A 24225-nucleotide genomic window follows, 5' to 3' on the forward strand; every position below is an offset into this window, starting at 1 on the left:
TGATATATGACTCACACCAGGTAGGCTGTGTGAACAATGTGAGTTGGATGTTGGTGAGAAACAAAAGAGCATTATGTCATTGATGTGGCTGAGCTACAGGATGGGAGGTGTCACTTTAACACCAGGTTGCACATCCTGATTACAGGGACAGATAAAATGCAGTTGCTATCCATAATCAAGTTTACTAATCACACGCACAGAGACTTTCCACGTTTACGATCTTGCTGCAAAGCAAACAATGATGTGGCAGCCCACTTGGCAACCAATACAAATAATGCCTTTACAATCTGATCTTGAGCTGTGCTAGTCTAGGCAGGTAAAAAGAGCGGCACTAAATGCAGCTTTGTATGTTTTCATAAGCTTGTTTAAAAGCAGAAGCGGTCAACTTTTTACAGCCACTGTGCCTCACAGCGCTTTAAACCCGCTGACTGCTTTCAGTGCCTGCATCTAATCAAGCTTCTAGCCCCATTATCTCTCCCTCCCATTTGCTCCCTCGTTCCCCCACTCTGACCTTACAAGGAGAGGCAACAGGGTTGATGTCATTGAATGAAGAATGCTGCAAGAATCCAGAGAGAAAAGAGAGCAGGAGGAGGAGGAGGACGACGAAGAGGGGGTCTGACTGGACAGTTTATGAACACACACACACACACACACACACACAGAGGGAGGGGGGAGAGAGAGAGAGAGATTTTGTTTACATAGTAATGCACAAGTCCTAAGCCAGACTCAAACGAGAAAGAACTTGTTTGGAAGGATGGTGTCATTCTTTCTCCAGGCTGAAAAGCAAAGGGGGAGGGTCTAATAGCTGGAGAGGGGAAGAGAGAAAGAGAAGTTGCCATTACTGACAACTCTTACTCAGCCCAGGAGCCAGAGAGGAGGAAGAAGAACAAAAGGAAAAGGGGGGAAGTAAAAGGGAGATCCACAGTGCAGCTGTGCTAACAGGGTAAGTAAATGTCTCTCTTGTGACTGGGATCAGGATGGAAGGAGGTGGTGGCATGCTTTAGTTACGTGAGCAAATTTTTACAGGTTACCTAATAAGGTAAAGTCCTTTTGCAGCAGCATGCTAGGGCAGATTTTCGTTACTCGGAAGGAGGTGTTGAAGGAATGTCAGCTTTGTTGGCGTGACAAGCAGTGTGGATTTGTCATAAGGTTCGGTTTTTACCGTTAAAAAAAACAATGGTGCAGAAAGACACCTCGTGGTGTGCGGGGCTTCCCTGGTGTCTCTGTCAGACCAGCAGTTTAGCGTTGAACGTGAACAAATCCACTCTCCAGCTGATGATACTGATGATAAGGCATGGCTATGCGGAAGCTCCGGCAGGAAGTCCAGCTTTTCTAAAAAAAAAAAAAAAAAAAAAGTTGTTTAAGCTAGGCAGCTAGCCATGCAGCTGTATGCTTTTATTTATTTCACAGGGTAGCACAATTATTACATTTGATGACAGTGCTACTGGGACAAACTGGTTTCCATATGTGGTAACGTTACAAAAAAGGGCAGTGGTGTTTGCGTTTCACCGGGGCGAAACCTACTGACCAAAGCATGAGTCGCCTGGGAGTGTAGGGGCGTGTGCGGAGCTAATAGTACCATTAGTGTGACTGATGCTAAGCCACGCAGGTTATCACACAGCTGACCTACGGTGCAGGTGAGTATCGGTAAAAAGACGTTTTAGTTGGTGTAATTTTGGGGTTAACGTGTGTTAAAGCTAAACTGGATGGGCTAACGTTGTCATGGCGTTGTGTATGTTAATATTAACCTGATTGGGACATGTCGTTAGCTACGCTAGCCAGCTTTAGCGTAAAACCTTCATTTGTTAACCTTAATTTTGCCCTAATGAAGGGTTGGTTCAAGTACCCTAGCTGCCGCTCACCCAAGCCTGTCAGCTGTCAAAGTAATGACCAACAGATGTAAACCTAACTGAGCAGCAAACTACTGTACATAGAGTATGTTAAACCTATTGATTGTGCCAGTAGGTGGAACTTGACTTCGCTGTTATAACTCCATTGATTAGGGCTGTAAGCATGGCTGTTTCAACTCTTCAGCGCAGGGGTGTCACACTTATTTTAGTTCTTGGTGCACAGCTAGCCTACTTTAATCTGAAGTGGGCCGGACCAGTAAAACCATTACATCAGGTTTTTCCCCCTCCTGCAGGGCATTCAGGCCCTGCAGGTGGGGCCCAGTGCTGTGCCAAAAAGTGATCATCTGCTAGACAGTGACTTCGGATGTTTCTCTGTGCGTTACCTTTGGTTATATTGGTGATATAATGTAGTCAACACAATTTTCGAAGCAGTTGTGCATAAAATTAAAAAATTGCTGGTTTTGTAAGCATCTTTAAGACGCTGGGTTATTATACTCACTTTTTGTTCTACGTTATAATCAGTCCAGTCCTTTGTGGCCACTTTAAATATCTTTATAGAACTGTAATGTTATATTTTTTATTGTTGCTATCTGCTGTCAAAAGAGCTATGACAATATTAATGACCGTTTTTACCCAGATAAATAAATGATATGTAAGTCACTTTGCCATAAGCTCATTAAAGCTTCTGCCTTGTGATAAAATGTTCTTCCTGGCTCAAAATGGTTTGGTATCATTAATGTTACCAAGTCATATTGAAACGACTCATTTGCAACAGTTTAAACCTCTGGTCTCTATCTGGCCATTTTTGGCCACTTTCTTTATTCGGTTTTCAACCATTTTTGTTCTGTTAATGCAAATGGAATGAAACTTTCCAAAGGTGTGCATTTTTTAAAAATTTTTTAATTTTCAACATTTCAACTTAATAATGTCAATAATATTCACTATACACCAATTTGTTCCTGTTTTACTGATCGTGGCCATTTTTGGCCAATTGAAACCCATTATAACCACCTTTTTTGATTCCTTGTTACTGGCAGTACTATAGCATGCAATTTAGGTAAAATTGCTTTCATTCTAAACTCAACACATGAAAATTGTAGTTTTTCATTTTTTCTACCACATGACATCCTTGGCCCATTTTCTGCCAAGCAAGCAATTTCATGTAATATTCTTGGTTTCCACTAGGTGGGGTTGATGGGTTACCACACTCCAATGGACCAATATAATGAAACAATTTTGACATAGGTTTGGTCTTAAGGATCTGATAGTTTGTGTTTGTGCATGACATTGCAGCACAAACATGTATTTGCAAGATAGACTGGAATAAATAATGACGCATCAAACATTACATAGGCTGCAGTGAATTCCTGTGGATGCAGGATATTGAGCTTTGAGGTTCCCAGTCAAACTTAGCTTTGAAGCACATGTGAAAAGCACTTTTACTCTTGTATTTTTCATAAAAAGAGACCATACCCAAAATATTAACTCTAGAAACAAAAACAAAAACAAAAAAAACCCCAATCACAGGACATTTTGCACAGTTCAAACCTGCAGCTGCAGCGCAAACAACAACAAACACTGTTTGTAAACGTGTCCTGGAGTTTATGCAGGTGCAGACGTTGCTACTGCTGTAAGTCAACCTAACAGCTTCCAGACCATTTATTCTGGCAATATGGCAAGAAGGTGGGAGTGTCCCCCCCACCCCAAGAGGGACAAAGGGACCCCCTGATGATCCTCTAATCGCCTGAGCCAAGGTGTGAAACTGGGTGTGAACTCTGGCTGATTGGGAACCACACCCAGTTCAAAGCGTATAATATCTAAATTTGAATTATATTTTGGTTTTCATGACTAGGACTGGTGCTAATTTAAAAAATCAAGTCAATGAAAGTAGAAAAATGTTTTAATATATATGAATTTTATAGTATTTTGAAAACGTAAACATGGGTGGCCATTTTTGGCCACGAACAAAATGAGAGGGATTTTTTGTTTTTCTGTCACAGCACAAAAAACCAAAGATACATAAAACTCATTGATACTTTTAATTATTGCTATGCATCTAACCTCCATCATGGTTAGAAAATAAATCAGTTTGCATGTATTATTTAGGAAAAAAATGGGGATTTTATGCTTTTATCCCTTTATCCCTTTATCCCTTTGTAAATCATTAAAATTATGTAATTTAACTGGTATTTAAAGGGTTAAAAGTCTGGATTTGAATTAAATTTTGGTCTTGATGAACAGCACTGATACTAATCTAAAACATCAAGTCAATGAAAGTAGAAAAATGTTTTAATATATATGAATTTTATAGTATTTTGAAAACGTAAACATGGGTGGCCATTTTTGGCCACGAACAAAATGAGAGTTTTTTTTTGTTTTTCTGTCACAGCACAAAAAACCAAAGATACATAAAACTCATTGATACTTTTAATTATTGCTATGCATCTAACCTCCATCATGGTTAGAAAATAAATCAGTTTGCATGTATTATTTAGGAAAAAAATGGGGATTTTATGCTTTTATCCCTTTATCCCTTTATCCCTTTGTAAATCATTAAAATTATGTAATTTAACTGGTATTTAAAGGGTTAAAAGTCTGGATTTGAATTAAATTTTGGTCTTGATGAACAGCACTGATACTAATCTAAAACATCAAGTCAATGAAAGTAGAAAAATGTTTTAATATATATGAATTTTATAGTATTTTGAAAACGTAAACATGGGTGGCCATTTTTGGCCACGAACAAAATTAGAGGGATTTTTTTTTTTTTTTTTCTGTCACTGCACAAAAAACCAAAGATACATAAAACTCATTGATACTTTTAATTATTGCTATGCATCTAACCTCCATCATGGTTAGAAAATAAATCAGTTTGCATGTATTATTTAGGAAAAAAATGGGGATTTTATGCTTTTATCCCTTTGTAAATCATTAAAATTATGTAATTTAACTGTGATTTAAAGGGTTAAAAGTCAGGATTTGAATTAAATTTTGGTCTTGATGAACAGCGCTGATACTAATCTAAAAAAATCATGTCAAAAAAAGGGGAACTTTTTCTTAATATATATGAATTTTATAGCATTTTGTAAATGTAAACAGGGGGTGGCCATTTTTGGAAGTTTTTATGTTTTTCTGTCACTGCACAAAAAAACAAAGATGCATAAAACTCATTGATACTTTTAATTATTGTTATACATCTAACCTCCACCATGGTTAGAAAGTAAATCAGATGGCATGTTTTATTTGGAAAAAAATTGGGGTTTTGTGATTTTTTTCCATTTATGAGTTCCTAGGATTATTTGATTTAACTGGTATTTAAAGGGTTAAAATTATGAATTTGAATGAAATTTTGGTCTTGATGAACAGCACTGGTACTAATCTAAAAAATCATGTCAAAAAAAGTGGAAATTTTTCTTAATATATATGAATTTTATAGCATTTTGTAAATGTAAACAGGGGGTGGCCATTTTTGGCCACGAACAAGCTGAGAGGAAGTTTTTATGTTTTTCTGTCACTGCACAAAAAAACAAAGATGTATAAAAGTCATTGATACTGTTAATTATTGCTATGCATCTAACCTCCATCATGGTTAGAAAGTAAATCAGATGGCATGTTTTATTTGGAAAAAAATTGGGGTTTTGTGATTTTTTTCCATTTATGAGTTCCTAGGATTATTTGATTTAACTGGTATTTAAAGGGTTAAAATTATGAATTTGAATGAAATTTTGGTCTTGATGAACAGCACTGGTACTAATCTAAAAAATCATGTCAAAAAAAGTGGAAATTTTTCTTAATATATATGAATTTTATAGCATTTTGTAAATGTAAACAGGGGGTGGCCATTTTTGGCCACGAACAAGCTGAGAGGAAGTTTTTATGTTTTTCTGTCACTGCACAAAAAAACAAAGATGTATAAAAGTCATTGATACTGTTAATTATTGCTATGCATCTAACCTCCATCATGGTTAGAAAGTAAATCAGATGGCATGTTTTATTTGGAAAAAAATTGGGGTTTTGTGATTTTTTCCATTTATGAGTTCCTAGGATTATGTGATCTAACTGGTATTTAAAGGGTTAAAATTATGAATTTGAATGAAATTTTGATTTTCATGAACAGCACTGGTACTAATCTAAAAAATCATGTCAAAAAAAGTGGGAATTTTTCTTAATATATATGAATTTTATAGCATTTTGTAAACGTAAACAAGGGGTGGCCATTTTTGGCCACGAACAAGCTGAGAGGAAGTTTTTATGTTTTTCTGTCACTGCACAAAAAAACAAAGATGTATAAAAGTCATTGATACTGTTAATTATTGCTATGCATCTAACCTCCATCATGGTTAGAAAGTAAATCAGATGGCATGTTTTATTTGGAAAAAAATTGGGGTTTTGTGATTTTTTCCATTTATGAGTTCCTAGGATTATGTGATCTAACTGGTATTTAAAGGGTTAAAATTATGAATTTGAATGAAATTTTGATTTTCATGAACAGCACTGGTACTAATCTAAAAAATCATGTCAAAAAAAGTGGGAATTTTTCTTAATATATATGAATTTTATAGCATTTTGTAAACGTAAACAAGGGGTGGCCATTTTTGGCCACGAACAAGCTGAAAGGGTAGTGATTTTTAACAAGGCCAGAGGGTTAAATATAGAAAATCATTTTTGAGCAGATACCAGAAGTCACATTTTACCACAGCACCTTATTTTTTGCTGATCTTTCTTCATAATAATTTAAGTTGGATTTCTCTCTCTCTTTTTTTTTTTTTTTAAATTCTAAGTGATCAATACAAACTGAGTTGTGTGTGTGGCATGCTGGACAAAACTGCTTGGGGTGACCTAAGAAGAATAAATGGTATTCTTACATAATTAAGCCAGTCTACTGTCAATAGATTGGAACTAAATTGGGTTTTAAAAGGCACAAAGTCTTTGTATGAGTGTTGGAACTAAACAAATAGTATTTTTGACTCAACCAAGATGGAGAAAGAGCTTCAGCTTTACATAATAATCCTGAAGTCTTCACACCAGGGCATGTTAACATTTTATTGAAAGAATTGAATTTATAATGATCACGTTGCACTTTTTTTCACCTTCAGTGCCATCTAGAGGGCTGTTTCTTGTCCCCCCAGGCCAAATGTTTGACACCTTTCCTTTATTGTTGTGTGCCATAATGAGGTGAATGAAATATTTAGAACACTTCTGACTATTCTTGTCACAACCACACCCAAAATAAAGCAGAAGACATCACCTTTCTGACACTGTCAACAAAAACTGAAAATGTCTGAGCTTCATCAAAGTATGATAGAGCTGGACTGCACTAGTATAAGTTGAGCTCAGCTCAAATAAGCTGCCTATTAGAAAGGAATAAGACTGTACACTGGATTGTGCTTTTACAAATGCAAGTGTCCAACGGTGGTGTAAAATATCAGGAATGTGTAGGGTATATGGAGGGAAAGTATCAGTCACTAACAGGCAAATTATAACAGCAGGCAGTGGTGGAGACAAATGTACAGCTTTGCATACTAACATGCGATTAGTGCTCAGCGGATTAAAGGAAATTGGGGCTTGTATGGATATACCATTTTTAGCATAGATTTCTACAACCCTGAGAATGTTAAATTCCTCTGACTAGGAGGACTCAATGAGCCTTAACCCAAGGACACAGTAACTAAGCTGTGTTTAAGAACAACTTAAAATACGAACACTCTGGTCTGGGGTTTGTGTGGTGCTGTTGCAAAGACTGGGAATATTATGATCTCTGACGCCTCTGTAAATTGGTGAGGCAACTAAAAGATATGAGAACAAGGACTAAATCGAGCAAAGAGCAATCCTCCTTAATTGTAGGAGCTGTGAATCAAGAGGCACGAGTTATTGTAGAGGAACACTTTGCCTCAAATCACTTTTTTTGTCTCTCACTTCCTTCTGACTCCTCTTTGGCCAACACTAGACTGTATGTAAATACATTAAGAAAGACTTTGGTGGTGTGAGTGTCTGACATGATAATCCAGTGGATGATGATGTGACCAGTTTTGAAATGTTTCGTGTTTCCATTACTCATCCAGCTGCGGCCTGAGAGCACAGCACTGTTGCTCAATGCACGTCCAGTGACCTGTAAGACTGGACTCAAAAGGGTTGTTTGTCCCCCGCATTAGTGACCCGTGGCCCAGACACGCTTTCCCAGAAACCGGGTGTGCTATTAACATCAGAACAATAGAGAGTTTTATGAACAACACAGTTGTCACAGATAATGTGTCTAACCAGGGAGGAAATACTGGAAGTACTGTTAGGTTGTCTTTGGGGTAGCTGTTCTTTAATATTCCTAGTGTTGTTTTGGCTTAAAAAATGAAACTACAGCAGTTTTTTTTTTGTTTGGTTTTTTTTGTGTTGTTTTTACTCATCCCATGTGGGCATGGTGGTTATGTCACTTGTAAGAAAACAGTATCCACATACTGTGGGTGTTTTTGTTTTCTTTCAGTAGCATTAGGACATAGAATTGTTTAATGAGGCATCGTGTTTCAGTGCTTCCTTTTACAAAGCTGGAGCACAGTATATTAACTAAATTTAGTTCTTCTATAACCATAAACCAACAGGCCACTGCTAAGTTCAAAGCCTTCCTCGTCAAAAGTGGAATAAAGTTTTCCTTAAAAGCCATATAGTTGCTGCTTTCAGAGACAGCTTGTTCGTGTTAAACTTTAAACGCTGTCCAGGACAAAAAGCAGTGATAACCAAAGGCATGCCACAAAATGCCCTGGTTTTACAGTTTTAAATATTATTTCATGCTGTGCCTAAGGTCTTTATTTTATAGTCTTGAAGAAGTATCCCAGTTTTCTAAGGCAGTGAGCCTGCAGCCAAGCTGATGAGTGCAATAACCCTACTGGTTTCTATATCCTTCAGGTAGTTAGGCTGTTTACACTTAACCTCAGTCTTTTTCTTTTTTGGTGAAAATGAGTTCCTGGTATGAAGGAATCAAAACCAACTGTGCCGGTTTTCTACTCTGTTAAAGCTGTCCAGCCATGTGGCGTTTATACAAAGTTCAAAAACTAAAGAGCACCATATGTGATCTATGCTCGGTCTGCACGATGCCATCCTTCATCACAGCTGTAATGTAGAAATGACTAAGTGCGTCCTCAAGTGATGTCATTCAGTTCAAGTGGCTGGTAAGAAACCGCAACCGGGGTTTCTCACCCACCATTTCTACTATGATTCTCAGAAAAGACTATGAGATACAAAAATCTATAGCTGTGCTCCTTTACAGAAGATTAATACATACATTGGATTATGAGGGCAAGCAAAGACACCCATGTCTTGTTAAAAGAGAAAAAAAAACACTGCAAAGATGCATAGAAGGAAATGGTGATTAGGGGAAAGCAGAAAATGGGGGAAAGGGGAGTGGGGTGATGTCATTGAGTTGGTGTGCCAGAAATGTTCCTCAGCTGAGGGTCTCTCTCATCTCAAGGATCAGGTTTCAAGATTTGCAGCAGGGCATCTGGACCTGAGTGTGTGGTGATCTCACCGCCTTGAATCCCCCAAGACTGCATTGAGGAACATATGAAACCTAACGCTAGCTTATCATCACTGTTTGAATAATTAAGAGGACTATTGTTGATTCAGAAACTGTAACTAAAGGGCGAACTCATAGCCTCCCATTTTAAGAAGGCACTCATTTTAGAAAGCCACATGGAGCTAAGTGTTCTGTTTAGAGTCTGTTGTGGCCACTACTTTCAACATGAAGTAGGTCTTGATAGTAGGTTAATAAGTAGCCAGCTATTTTTCCAAAAGGCTGAACACTCTTCCTTTGAGTAGTCTTATTCTCCCATTCTTGCAGGCAGTAGTGGAGCCTCTCTGATGCCAGTTTCACCTCTTTACAAATGAAACAAAATGGTTTACACCACATCATGCTCAGATTCTACTTTACAGTTAAACTAATTTATTCTGTCTAGGTGACTCTAGTGTGCACTATAAGCAAAGAAGAAGCGAGAGGAAGGTAAAGGAGAAAAAGCAAACCGAGGGAAATCGGCTGTTAACACATTTCTTTCAATATAAAGTTGAGCAGAGCACAGCTGAAAGGTACAGAAGTGTCGAGCTGTTAAAACCAGAGTGACACTGTCATAATTACCTAGCACAAGTTAACATTATGAAACGCATGAGCCTTAATTTTAGGGTGCAGTATCTTGCACAAGGACTCTCCAACATACAGACGAAGGAGCCGAGAATCAAACCACTGAAGTTTTGAATAGTAGACAGCCTGCTCTAAATCCTGAGTCACCATGAACAAGACTCTTTGGGAGGCACAGATGAGAACTGGGTAACCAGTGAGTAGTGTAAGGGCTTCATCCAGGAGTGTGGCTGAAGCAGATATTGTGATGTGTATGATTTGACATGAAGATGATTCAAAAAGCCAAGTTTAGCTTCCCAAAAAAAAACTTTGTTGACAGCCACTTTGAAGAAAGCCACCATCTTGGCTAATGGGGTTTATCAAAGAAGTCATCATAAAAGGGTAACTATAGCAGTTTGGGGACTTGAATCCACCTACAGAGAATTTCCCTGAAATGCTAAATTTCTGCTGCACTATTAAGCTTTATCATATGTTGGACCAGTTGATTTTAACTGGTGGGCAGTGAGCTATCTAAGACATTCTGAGGAAATTGCATTTTCAAATGCCACAATGACATGGCTTCTTAATTTAAAAAACAAACAAACATGGGTGCAGGTACTTATTTATATGGGGATAGATGCATTTATTATTTTTTTTGCTTTTGCAAGTTCTAATCAAACCTTTGCACACTCATGCAAACACATGCACCACTAAATTATTAAGTATCTGGAAGACTGGCTGGTATAGTATCTCATAATTTATTGTAATGCGTATTACTGTATTGGTATTAGTTACTGTAACTTCAGTGTTACAGTACCCGTGTAATATCAGACACTCGGTTAATCTTTTACATTTATCAGGATAATAAAATCATTTACAATTATGGTGACCTCTGATCTCTTGTCCCTTAACACCAAAGAGGTTGATAAAAAGGTATCTGGTTATAAACAGCTTAAGAGGCTATTTATCAGTCACGTATGTGTCAGTCTGTGTAACAGATAATGAGCAAAGAGATGTGATACATGGTACAGGCTGTTGAGCAATGAGGGTTGAAATGTCGAGGGATCGAAACTGCAAACTCATCATAGATGTTTGTTTGTTTGTTTGTTTATTTATTTTAATGTGGTACATGAACAGTTGTCAATTACTGGTTATTCCAATGAACTCTACAGACTGCTGTCTCAATTGTTTGTTAAAAACGACAAGTAACAGAGCGTCCTTTTTACATAAATGTTTAAGGGTCATATCAATATGTAGGATGGGTGGCTATTCAGATTTTCCTTTAGAAAATACCTTTGACACATGAATCATGGCTAGAAGTGTCTCGTATCAAATTTTAAGTGAAAAGGGGGCTTAAGTTACAAAAAAAAATGTAATGACCGAAATGGTAAAAGCTAGATGCATCAAGCAGGATCTCTGCTGCAGCGATTATTCATCTCATGAAACTTTGTCTTGTAAAAAGGAAATCTCTTGCTCACAACCTTTTACTGGTATTCAATAATGGACGGAAAATATGCTCAAAGCATGAATCATGACCCTGTGCGGTTAATGTGGTACTTTCACATCAATCTATGTTTCAAAAAAGGATGCCAGACTACGTCATGACGCAGTGGAGCAGCTGACACTTGTGTGAAAGTTTTAACACTGTTGGTTTGGACATATATGGTTGGAATTGTTTACCATCAATAAATCTTGCGCTGGAGGAAGCTGACCCTGAAAGCAGAAGTACTGCCGTCTCATCAGAGAAGCTAGTAAATCATGAGCACCAGGAGGAGCTGTGAGGGTTTTCGTGTCTTGTCAGAACATGAAGCGTTGTCTGTGTCCCAACAAAAAGGAATGAGGATGAAATGCTCACTGTTATTCCTGTTTGGTTTAGTTTTTACCATCCTTTCGGCTCTGTCTTCATAAAAGTTTAAAAGCCTGTATCAAACCCCATCTCTTTTTTTTGGAAAGCATATATGATAACTCTTGTTTTTTCCATAACAACAACTAATAGTCTACATTTTAACCAAAATGCAAAGCATTTTCTTGATGTTTTATGTCAAAGTTACTGCATCTTTGCCTCTAAAAGTAAGTCTCTGCTTTAAGGAGTCCATTTCAGTGCAATGATAGCAAAATATTTTCAATAATATTTCCGTGGCAGTCTCTCATCATCTCTATCAAAAGAACCTTGGCAACATTATTAACATACTAGGAATTTATTTCCTTTTTAAGGAAAAACCATGCACAGCAGCTCCTCTGCAGTAATAGAAATGTTGAACCAAAGAAAGCTGTATCAGTACACACTGCTTTTGCTTTGTTGGATCGGTTGTAAAAACATAACTTTTGTAGGAACTGCCTTCAGTACAGCAAGCTTATAATTGATGCACATTTACTGGATTGTTATTAAACTGCAAGCGACTGAGAAAACTGTTTCGCACTCCTCTCAGTGTTTCCCCACACATAAACTTTACTTCTCGGAGCCCCACAGGCTTATTAATGACCACCCAAGAATATTTGGCAACTTATCTTAGCAGTTATTTCCTGTGTTTCCATACTGAGCATTGCTGCTGTGGCATAATTCCCCTAATTTTCTAACGTAGACTGTGTAAATGGACGTAGCCACCATGACATCGCTCATCGGTTAATGAAGTCCTCTTATGAAACCTTTAGATACTTTGCTATTTTGAAAGGAGAGCTTGGTGAACATGAATTGCCCAGCATACCCTCATACCCCCCCCCCTTCCTCACTCCTACAGTGGACTGGATGACATGTTTTATTCAGTGTGACCTGAAACAAGCAGTTGAGCCCATAAACCCATAAGGAAAGTATTACTGAGGTCACAGAGCAAGACAGCTGTGCTCTGCTTGTACCCAGAGGAGTTGCCCCCTGCTGGCCTTTAAAAAAGAAGGCAGGTTTAAGGGACTTCCATCAGACCTGGAAGCTTGATCAATCTTTTCTATTGTTTGTGTATTTCCATGTTTGAACTCCAACTCCACCTTCTCGGATTGCAGTTGAAGACACGTGCCTGTCCACCCTCCTCAAATATAATCTAAATATGTAGGACACATCACTTCCGTGACATTTATGAACCCAAAAAGTGCAAAGTAAGTTTAAATGACACAGCAAATTACATATTGCTCATTGCCTTCACTTTATGTTTCCATGTGCAACTCACTCTGTCAAATGTTATGACTTCGTGGCTTTAAGGCGATACCATATCTGGAGTAGTCGTCCAAGGACAGGTGGTTCAACCTTTGCCACAGTTCAGATCATTATTTGTATGTATTTTAAAGCTTCAGAATAAAACTGTTAAATGGCAACAGTGTCTGAGTTAAGACAGATCGGATGCAGGGTTGGATTTGTGTGTGTGGACGATTATGTTGGAACAACCATGCTTTTGACTAAAGGTCATGTCTGGGGCCGGTAGCCTTCAGGGAAATATTTGCAGACTTGGCGAGGAATCTCGGTGGAGACACAGGACTTACGTCAACGTTTGTTTATCCACCAGCATATGTGAAGTAAATATTTGAGCTCAGCTTTACATAAAAATGTTCCGATAGCTGCCATCGTACTCTGAGCAAAGTGGCCGCACTCTGAAAAACATGCACTTGCTGCGTTTTATACCACTGTAAACAACCATGTGTTGCTTATTGTAAATTATCTCTGACATCGGGGAGTGCCACTGTGTCTGTCAGCTCTGTATGCATGGCCTCAGGAAATTTTCACACACTTGGCTCTCTCATGCTTTCTCATTCCACTGTAGACTATTTGCCAAAGCCTTTTTGTTTAAAGAGTAATGTTGGTTTTGCAGAATGCTTATGGGTTATTTTCTTCCTTACTGCTATTTCACTAAAACCAGAAATGGTCCAAACTAGGGCTGGGCTATAGCATACCGTTCACGGTAATACCGGTGTAATGTTGGGCAACGATAGGAAAATGAAATATCGTGATAGAATACGGGTAAAACGCGCATGCGCAGTGCCTTTGTTTACACACGCACATGGCGGCGACGCAGAATGAGAAGAGCGAAAGTGGATCGTTAAATGAAACGGATGAACCAGAATTGGTTTGTAAAAATGCTGCAACTTCAGTGGTGTGGAACTGGTTTAGCTTTCGTCCGTCAGATACACAACAAAGCACTATTTTTAGTAGAGCATGTGAGCGGGCCGTCATTATTACAGTGTTTTTTGGAAAATACAGCACACTTAAAATCAATCCTTTGGATTTTCTGAAAATCGACAGTGCCCCTTATAATCCCGTGTGCCTTATGTATGAATTCTGGTTGTGTTTACTGACCTCGAAATGATTTTATGTGGTACACGTGTTTTAGTACGACTTTGCTAAGCTACGAACCCGCACCGCTTGATGGATTGTCGGATCATTACGGCTATCGTAGGCAGGCGCCTCGCAGAGTGATTGTGTACTGCACTTCAACATAATATTATGGTATTGTGTGTATAACCTCTTAAGTTTTGTGGATATTATACATGGTTATGCTGAGGATATGTCAGCCAGTTTCCACTGGAAATGCCTTTTGGTTAAACTGTCAGCAAGGAATTTGCATTTGCACTGTTAATTTTTTATATAACTTTAATGCACTTAAAAAAGCTGCTTAAGTGAAAATACATTGATGTTTGTTTTTTTTGCACAAATAAAGTTGAGGAGTTGTAAAGTATTTTGTCTAGTGTCAATTATATCGTCACTTATTGTTATCGCAAATTTTCAAATGTATATCGTGATAAATATTTTTGGTCATATCGCCCTGCTCTAGTCCAAACTAAATTTTTTGAGATGCCACAATAAAGGTCAGTTATTTTTACTTGGACTTCAGGGATAGAGATGGTACCCAGTAGATGCTCATTTTAAGAGTGTGCTGATTTTCCGTTAATGCAAAATACTTGTCATGCATCCTATTCCATTAAAAAAAAGTGCTGTGGAAAAATGTAATCTAAATTAATTAATTTGCATATATAATTCAGGCTTTTTTACTGGCTCCCAATGGGACCCTGTGTTGAAAATATAAGTAAGCAAGATTGGTCAGCATATTGTAAAGGCAAAGAACCTTACTTAGTAGACTTCAGTGCATGTTATTGCTATTTCTGGTCATGTAATTAAAATGTGTAAAACGTATGGTTTATCTTTGGTGTTCTAGGAAAAAAAACACATTTTAAATTATATTTAATTCCAAAATTTCAAAGGAAACATCAAATGTTAAAATTAAAGTATTACTAGTTGGAAAACAGATGAGGTTTGAAATAATGTAAAACAAAAATTTAAAGAATTTGGGAAGTGTCACAGAATCTGGAGAAATCCTGTATGAAAAGACTAACACACTGACACAACAATGTCTAAAAAAAAAAAAAAAAAAAAAAGGGCAAAGATGTGGAATATTTTCACTATGTGATAACACACTTCAATCGTGATAACCATTGTTGTTGATCTCTGCGCCTAGATGCCACCCCCGCTTGTTTGTGCAACTGCTCCACCACCATCCACAACTTGTCTTAACTTGTAAAGCTCTGACAAGCTTCAGTTTTAATTGAAACACAGGTGACAAAAATTAAGCATATTTTTGTAAAAAATACAATTAAATTAAAAAAATCAGTGTTGAGTAATTACAATGTCTAAAGCGGATTATAATTGGGCTTTGATTTGCAACTGCGTCAGGCCAAGCGTTTCACTGATGTGTCATCACCACTAATGCAAAAATGCAGGACGCGCATCTGCTGCCAAGGTATGCAAGCCCTTTGAGTTCAGTCAGCTGATTAACGTTGCTTTTATCATGTGGATTGTAACAGTAGGAATTCTGAGGCTGTAGCTCTTTGATCGTCACTGCAGCTTGTTTCATGTTTCTCTGTTTAAAACAAAAAATTACATTTCCTGTACGGGAACCCCTCATTGGGTTCCCTGTTGTCATCCTCAGATAAATACAGAAAATGGAGGACTCCAACAGCAACAAGCCATTTATGGTGACATCCTCTCTGAACTTCAAAGTCACCACACCTTCCTTCTACAACCAGCCAAAGAAGTTTGCTTCTGTGGCCCCCCCACGACCCAAAAGTCAAACACCTCCTTCAGCTCCATCACCAACACCAGTAGGCACAGGTGTTATTGGCCGAGTTGGAGACCTGCCTCCACCGCCCCCTTCGCTCTGTTATGGTATTTACATTTATTTATTCATTTATTTTTGTCTGTATTAAGTTGTATCCACTGAAAAAAGCACCCATTCCCTATCCCGCCCACTGCTGCTTCTTATGCTAGAGCATGCAGAGCTTCACGGTTGAGTACAGGATGGCTGTGGTACTGTCTGTCTCTCCAGCACATTACATTACTGTGCTCTTAACGCCTGCCTTTTAAGGGTTCTTCTGAAATATGCAGATAGTCTGGGCGATCTTGCTTTTGTTGGGAAATTTTGTTTTTACTTTTAGAGCTGTGCACAATTACACTTCTATAAATGCAAACAATCAGACAGTTCAAATTAAAGGTTGTAAGGATGTAAATGCAGGGTATTTCCTACAAGGTAGGAAATGCATTTGGTTGTGTTAAGATGCCAAAAACACATTTAAAGCCACTATTCACAAGAGGTCACCACACAAGTATCTCCAAATGTTTTATTTATTTATTTATTTATTTATTTATTTATGCCAAATACCCTTCCTGACACACACCCAAAGAGATTGTCTCCTCCTGTGATTGAACCAAGAGTCTTTTGCTTATCTAAACATGTTTCTTGTTTTATCAAAAAAACCTCCACAGGGCGCCTTTTAATGCATAAAAGTACATAACAGGATACATACCAGGCATCAGTGCAACAGCCAACCAGCAGATCTCAAAGTGGCCAAATATTCCAGACAGTTTTGATGTTTTGCTGTCCTGTTTTGTGTTAAATTGAAGTGGTAATACTTGGACGTTATTTTTGTGAATGCTTTTAACCAATCATCCCTCCTCGTTTTTGTCAGACTTCCCGCCCCCTCCTCCTCCTCCACTGGATGATGATTTGCCAGCCCCTCCCCCTGAATGCTCCACCATTCCCACTGCCTCTGATGCTCCCCCTCCCGCGTTCCCCGCTCCACCTCCAGTGGCAGATGACCTGCCCCTCCCAGCTCCCCCGGAGGAGAGCCGCTGTCCACCCACCTGTCCCTCTCCCCCTCCTCCCCCTCCTCCTCCACCTCTCCCTGCCTCCAGTACCAATGCTTTCAGTTCTTCGGGGACCCCACAGGTGAGTCACAGTGGTTTTCTTCATCCTCCTGCACACTGCTTCCTTCCTAACTGCATTTAAATATAATTGGATAATTATTTAGGACATTTTTGTGTGACCATTTTGAGTCTGTGGACTGACTGTTGGCAGGAAATGCTGTCTTTTGAGATTTTTCCCACAAATTATATTAGCATTAGTCCGGGGTAAATCACCCACTTTCATTCGTCTAACAGGATTATTTCAAATTTACGTCACTAAAATACTTCTTAGGCATGCAATGTGTTTTGAGGTTTATTGTGGAGATGTGTATTGTAGGTTTTCATTAGTTCCAGTTTGATTGTGGGACTACAAGAGCAACATAAAGACGAATTATTTTTATTATTCTTTTTGGAAGTGCTAAAAAGTGGCTGTAAAATAATATAAATATGATTTAAACGTCATGTTTGTATCAGCATTGAGCCTGTGCTAAATGATAATCAGCAAACAGCCAGATAAGTAACTGAAAATACAATATTCTCTTTCATCTAACCAGAAATATTAACATAGCAAGCATTTATCATCATTATACCTTTTTAAGCTTGTTTGTCATCGTTCTTTCATTTTTGTGTTTTGTCACATTAGTAATTGTTCAAGCGCTGCATATTGTACCCACTTTGGTTAAATTATTTTTTTAAATATCCATATTTAATGTTTTTGCTGTGTATTTATAGTCTGTAACAAAGTAACCTCTTCAGCTACATTTCTGCTCCTCACTCATCCATCCATCCTTTTTGCTTCATCGTGATTCCCCAATTTGTGTATATTAACTTTATTTCTGTGATCTCCATTCTTCCGCCACCAGAGGTTTACAGAGAAGCAGACAAGTTTTGATAAACAGCTCAACTCTCTGACTGGCATGTTGTCTGAGATGGAGACCAAGGGACCTTTCAACCCCAAGGTATAATGCACAGGAAAATTAAGACTACAGTTTAAACATTTTGGTTTTCAAAATGCATTTAGTGGATAGCAGTGAATACAAGTGTAAACAACTGCCATGAAACTCCTTGGTCAGGTGCACTGGGACACATTTGACCACATTTCTTTTGTAGTGTAAATATAGATGTGTCCCTGACAGACGTAAGAGAAACAAGAACAATAATGGGGGACATGGTGGTGTTGTAGCTTGTCTTCACCCTTATATAGTGTGTGCTGATCTATTTTACCCTCTGAGCGAGATGCTGACATTAACAAAGTACTAACGGGTGGAAATGGCAATACGTCTTGGTTGTTTACTTGTGTTTAGATCCCTGAAATGGATTTAAAAGGCAAGTGTAAACAGAGGTTGCCTACAGAGCAAACAACCAGATGAGTAGCAAAATGACAAGACTCAGAGGAAGCCAGCTGTAGAAAAACAAACTGACTCCTGTGGAGAAGAGAAAAAGGTAATGCTACATGGGTCAGGAGAAATAGTTTGGGGACATACCAGGTTGGTTTCATTAGTCTCCCTTCGTCTGTTCAGGTGGAAAGAAGTCAATTAGTAGTGAACTGTTCGCACGGCGCACCAGACTGAAAGAGAAAACAAAGAGTGAGATAGCCGGTGATTCACACTGAGAGAAGAGACACTTGCAGAGAGGCAGAGTGATGCACGCAGAAGTGAGTGGAGAGCATGAGAGTATGGTGAAACCAGAGTGTGCTGCCAGGGACCCAGTGAGAGGGCCATAAATGGAGAGTGTTTTTAATCCAACAGGGAGGTACTGGATCAAGGCAGAATAATGCTGGCTCAAAACCTTCAAAATAAATGTCAGAAAGATGAAGCACTTCTGATAAGCTCAAACTTTGGAGCACCTCCAGTGTTTACTTTAATCAAAGTACCTCATTCAGTATTATGATAGTGTCTGCTTGTAGCATTTCACCATGCAGGGAATATTAACTTCCCTCAATTCAATTATAGTTCATGGTAAATCAGAAAAACTCCATTCTTACGTGAAATTAGCGTTGTTGTTTTTTTTCTTTTCTTTGCTTTTCCATCATAATAATTTTTTGTTTAATGTTATTTCACCCACAGATACCGAGCCAGTATTCATCAGCACCAGCACCCAAGGTCTCAGCTCCTCCAACCGCTCCCAAACCAGCCCTTTCCTTCCTCCCACCTCCCGAGATGGGCGATCGCCCTCCTCCTGCGCCCTGGGCCGAAGAACTCAAAGCCAGAACGAACCGACAGGGCAATCACAACGCTGCGCCAAACGCTGCGCCAAACGCTGCGCCAAACGCTGCGCCAAACTCTGCCGCTCAGTCTTTCGCTAAAGTGCCGGCCGTGGCTCCCAAGTCTGGATTCGGAGGAAGAACAACGACATCATCAGCTTCTCTGGCGCAAAAAATCAACCAGAACCTGAACCAGACGCCCACCGCTGCCAGCAGTGCACCTAAGCCTTCCCCTCCCATAGCTACTTGCTCTTTCCCTCCACCTCCTGTGGCTCCGCCTGCACCTCCTGCTCCACCAAATAACATGGCCACTGCACCGGCTGCTAATCACGTAAAGAGTTCTCCCTTTGCCAGTCAGATGAACGCAAACCAAAACACTCCTTCTGCTGTGGCACCTCCTCAACCCAAAACGATGGCATCTCCGCCCTCCTCCTTTAACCAGCCAATGAAAACTACCCCTGCATCGACGGTATGTTCCTGCTTTTTGCTTTGCATGTAGTGTGGAAAGTCACAGGAAGTACAGATAATTGATTGTCAGTAGATAGGAATGCTGGACATGCACAGTGTTTTTAAAGGTACAGTTATAAATAACAAAATCCAATATAAGACGCGTATGAAACTATAACATGCCTTAAAAAATTTATACATATGCACTTATGGCTTCTTCCTCTTCTGTGGCAGCCCTCACCCCCGGGCCCAGTTCCTAGTGCAGGTGGAGGTATTCCTCTGAACATGAGAGAAGTGGAGGAGCTGGAGAGGATGACCAAGGACTTCATTAGAAACATGGACGCGAACCCACCTCTCATCACCTCCCCTCCTACAGGTGCAGACACGAAACTTCAATCAAAGCACACTTTTATTTCACTCGTATTTTGCATCTTTCTGATTTAATTAGAAAATAATTTATTATAATTATCTCCAGAGAGTGCACTGATGTGGCTGAATTTTGAATCTCATTGTTGTTAATTACAGTCATTAAGTAGCTGCTCGTTTGGAAAAACTTGAGTTGGTGGCGTGGGAGAGGCATTAACAAAAGTAATGGTTTAACTTTTTGATTGTTGATAATCTTAGTGAAATGAATGCAGGAAAAAATATTACCAATGAAATATTAATGTCCCAAACTGCAAATATTCAGCAGACATAAAAAATTATTCACCTTTCAGTTTGCTGACTGGTTGCAAAATGCAGATTTTTATGGACATCAAAATATATTCACAGTTTATCCTTTGTGATCTACAATTTAAATGTGGTCAGTTTTTGTCTCTCCAGTGTTACATCTATGACCCTAAAAAATAAGCGGCATCTTTGGGATAACATATTGACTGTGCAGAACAGTTTACACAAACCAAACAAATGCATAAAACTACAAGTTTCCCATCTGTGTTTATTACACTGTTGTACCAGAGCTGAGTAAAGAGACGGAGAATTTGCTTGTTCATGAAGTTGTTTGTGTATCTTTCTCTTTTCTTCAGAGGTTTGTGGAAAATGTGGTGAGGCTCTCTCCCGTACTCAGCCAGCAGTGAGGGCCATGGATAAACTCTTCCACTCCACCTGCTTCTGTTGCATGACCTGTCACCGCCCCCTGCAGGGCATGCAGTTCTATGACAGGGATGGTTCACCACAGTGTGAGGACTGCTACGTGGTGAGGAGATGCAGACATTTATTCTTCTTATATTCTTGCTGAATTGAGTATATAAGGTGCATGTTTAACTAGTTTTTCACCTCCATTCTCCTCACATTCATGCTGTTGCTCCTCAGAGCTCCCTGGCTGTGTGTTCTCGATGTGGGGAGAAGATCACAGACCGTGTGTTGAAGGCAGTTGGACAGTGTTTCCACGCCCACTGTTTCCGCTGCAGCACCTGCTCTTGTGTACTTGAGGGGGCACCCTTCATCACTGATGACAACAACAACCCCTACTGTGTCCAGGATTACCACAGGTCACTGTGGATTTCCACATAAAAAAATAGAATATTTCTGTTAATTCCTTATGAGAAGTGATCATGTGGTGCAGTTCTTCTTGCAAACATTCTCAGAACAAGGATGTGTGGTTAAAGCCAACAGTTAATTTTGGATTCCAGTATTTGTACCCATCTAAATGATCAGTGAGATAGTTTATGCTAGAGGAAAGAACACTTTAAAACCTCCTTGTCATTTTGATCAGATCACTTAAAACTTTGTTTAGAGCTCTCTGAGCTCACTCAAAATGTGTTTGACAAAGCCAACTAAACTTTGCTGCAACTTGTTGCCAGGCCCAGAAGCAACATACTTTATTACATCTCAGTGGAATATCACTGATTGTTTCAGTGTTTCCTCAGCTAGGGGTGTGAATGCGTAAGAGTTCAACTGAGGTAATTAACTCAAATCCACCTCCCTTCTCGTAGGCGTTTCTCCCCTATGTGTGTGAGCTGTAATGAACCCATTATTCCAGCCCCGGGCAGCGAGGAGACGGTCAGAGTGGTAGCTCTTGACAAGAACTTCCACCTCAAGTGTTACCGCTGTGAGGTAAGACCTATACATAGTTGTTTTTGTTTGGGTTTTTGTTGTTGTTGTTTTTTATGTGTGTCACAGGGTGTTTCAGCTTCTGATAATCAATATTTCAATTACTCTGCAGGACTGTGCTCGCCCTCTCTCCATAGAAGCAGATGAAAATGGCTGCTATCCGCTGGATGGCAAGATCCTGTGTATGAAGTGCCACACCCAACGAGCCAAGCAGGCCGCGCACTGATTGGCTAAAGCAGCATCACTCAGTGTAACAATGAACCAAATCCAAAAGCACAGGATTCATCCAGCTGCAGATTTTTTGCCTTTGCGACAGGGCTTTGTTCAGTATATGTGCGCAGGTGTGTGGGTGAATGTTCAGCGTGAATATGTATGTTTGCATGCAGATAAAGTGTAGTATTTCCTTCGTCTTTGTTCACTTTATTCAGTGCAGAGGTAATGTACTGCACCGAAATTGGTTTTATTCCACATCTCCTATTCTCCAATCGCCCATCTCGCCTTCTTTGTTACTAGAGCCTTTTTTTTTTTTGGGGTGCCAATTGTATGTTTACGCTAAAAATTACCAGCAGAACTTGCACAAGAACAGTTGGGTCAAAAGAACAGTCTGATAAAAATAAAGTTGCCTTTCTCTGTTTCTTGCCTAGATGTTGGTAGTAGCATCATAAACTGGTTCCACTGGCTGTATTCTTTCTCTTTGAGCATTTTAACTATGCTTTTTGTGCCTGAGACTGAGGAGTGTAAGAAACCTCCAAATTGACAGTCATGCAGATGTCACCATCCTTGTTGCCTGAGAGTAGAGTACATCTTTTAGATTTCGGTAGTTGTTACACAGCCAGACATGATTAATGATGCTTTCCTGCCTAGAAAGTACGTCATATCAGCTAGTCTACTCCTAATAGCATTTTAAAGTCGCGTAGGGCTTTAAGGCAACAGCAAAAAGAAAAAATGGTGAGTATTGCTTTGAGTTTTTGTGATGTGAATTTAATGCTTTACAGGCATGCATTGAATTAACTCTTGTTGCTCTCGCTACTCGATGATATTGTATAAGGGCAAGATGAGAACAAAAATCAGCTTCTTTTTTTTTTTTCTCCTACAAAATAGCTTAGAGCTGATTGAACCATGCTAAGTATTTTTGGATGCATGCTTTGTGGACGGCGAGATTTCGTACAAACAAACGAGCACAGATTTCCCAAGCACAGACGCCATCCTGAGGATCTCACAATCAAAAACCGGGTTACTTTTGACTATCAGCTTTATGGCTGAAAACGGGACCTATCAAGTAATTTCACTGTGCAGGGGCCATTTTATTCAAAGTCATACTGAGAGCATTTTACACATGTGTAAATAAAATTGCCCCTGCACAAGGTCATTGTAAACAAACAGCAAATAGAAACAAAACACCAGTGTTTGATGTGCATTTATTATTATCTCTTAGCTTATAAGCTTTGTATGATATAAATCATGGACCTGTTTTTCCTAAGTATTAAGGTTGCATACGCAGCAGTACTAAAATAACATGTCCTGACAGCAGGGCGATAGAAATGTAGAGGCATTTCAGTTCTAGGTAGCAATGTTTAAAAACGCAGACCAAATCTTTCTGTTTAGAGCTTAAGATCAATAAAACGGTTACATGGGATTTGATGTTGTAACATTCATGTGTGGTTTATGTTTGTTTGTTTGACCCTAGTTTCTGGTCCGTTTCTCCCGTTACCGTGATTACCACTATTCTTGCCATTACTTAACTTTTGTACATTTAGCCTGTTCGTGTCGGTTATATACTATTTTATTCTTTTCTTGCTGTTCTGTATTTTGCTAATTAAAGCTTACATTTATTTGGTTTCATTTTAACCTGGCGCCGTGCCTTCTCCATTATTGTATCCTATTGTTCCTTCTGAATTGAGCCTGGTTTGCAGCCACAGAAATGAATTCCTCGGTAAGAAAATTGCTGCTTGTGCTTGCAATTGAGCCTGGTGCAGTAAATCACCAGAATGACTAACAAAACATGGCAATAGTGATTCAGCATTGCATGCTATCTGTGGAAGCAGTGGTGGAATTTCCTCTAGTATTATGTCCTGTGTTTCCACCGACTACTCCACCTTTGTGGCCCTGCATTTGTCATCACCATGTGATATAAACTCTACCATAATGCCTTCATGGCTGCGTTCATCAGGCATTGCATTGTGTTACATCCTATTGTATTACATGTGGATGCCTTGTCCTTTCATATAACTTTTTATACGTTTGATATGTGTGAATGTCTTACATTATTCTAGTCCTATCCATCCTTTTTGGCTGTATCAAAAATAAAGAGAAATGTTAAATCCATGTCCCAGTCTTTCAATTTCAGTTATGTGCTAATATAATGTATGCACCCACATCGCTGGGTACACTGCACCCAATTGATACCCGTGAAGCATGT

The 24225-nt window shown here is 39.1% G+C and overlaps 1 protein-coding gene across 2 annotated transcripts; it reads left to right on the top strand.

Moving 5' to 3' along the window:
• Window positions 1-812: 812 nt before the first annotated feature.
• zyx (zyxin) lies at window positions 813-24131 on the top strand. 2 transcript variants are annotated; one of them, XM_085176517.1, is made up of 10 exons: window positions 813-943; window positions 15852-16087; window positions 16888-17147; window positions 17968-18063; window positions 19171-19776; window positions 19989-20130; window positions 20780-20949; window positions 21066-21244; window positions 21689-21809; window positions 21919-24131. In XM_085176517.1, exons 2-10 carry the CDS (start codon window positions 15865-15867, stop codon window positions 22030-22032), a joined length of 1911 nt encoding a protein of 636 aa, XP_085032643.1. In that variant the 5' UTR covers window positions 813-943; window positions 15852-15864; the 3' UTR covers window positions 22033-24131. The 2 variants fall into 2 exon arrangements, with proteins under 2 accessions (XP_085032643.1, XP_085032644.1); XM_085176518.1 differs by lacking the exon at window positions 813-943 and adding an exon at window positions 1327-1637.
• The last annotated feature ends 94 nt before the right edge of the window (window positions 24132-24225 follow it).

The sequence above is a fragment of the Neolamprologus multifasciatus genome, chromosome 11 (assembly GCF_963576455.1).
Source record: "Neolamprologus multifasciatus chromosome 11, fNeoMul1.2, whole genome shotgun sequence".
Classification (NCBI taxonomy): Eukaryota; Metazoa; Chordata; class Actinopteri; order Cichliformes; family Cichlidae; genus Neolamprologus; species Neolamprologus multifasciatus.

What these genes read in the sequence shown, in the direction of transcription:
- zyx (XM_085176517.1), top strand. Translation starts at nt 15,865, where the DNA reads ATGGAGGACTCCAACAGCAACAAGCCATTTATGGTGACATCCTCTCTG. An exon ending in CATCACCTCCCCTCCTACAG is followed by an intron (nt 20,131 to 20,779) that starts GTGCAGACACGA and finishes TCTTTTCTTCAG; the next exon opens with AGGTTTGTGGAAAATGTGGT. An exon ending in TCAAGTGTTACCGCTGTGAG is followed by an intron (nt 21,810 to 21,918) that starts GTAAGACCTATA and finishes ATTACTCTGCAG; the next exon opens with GACTGTGCTCGCCCTCTCTC.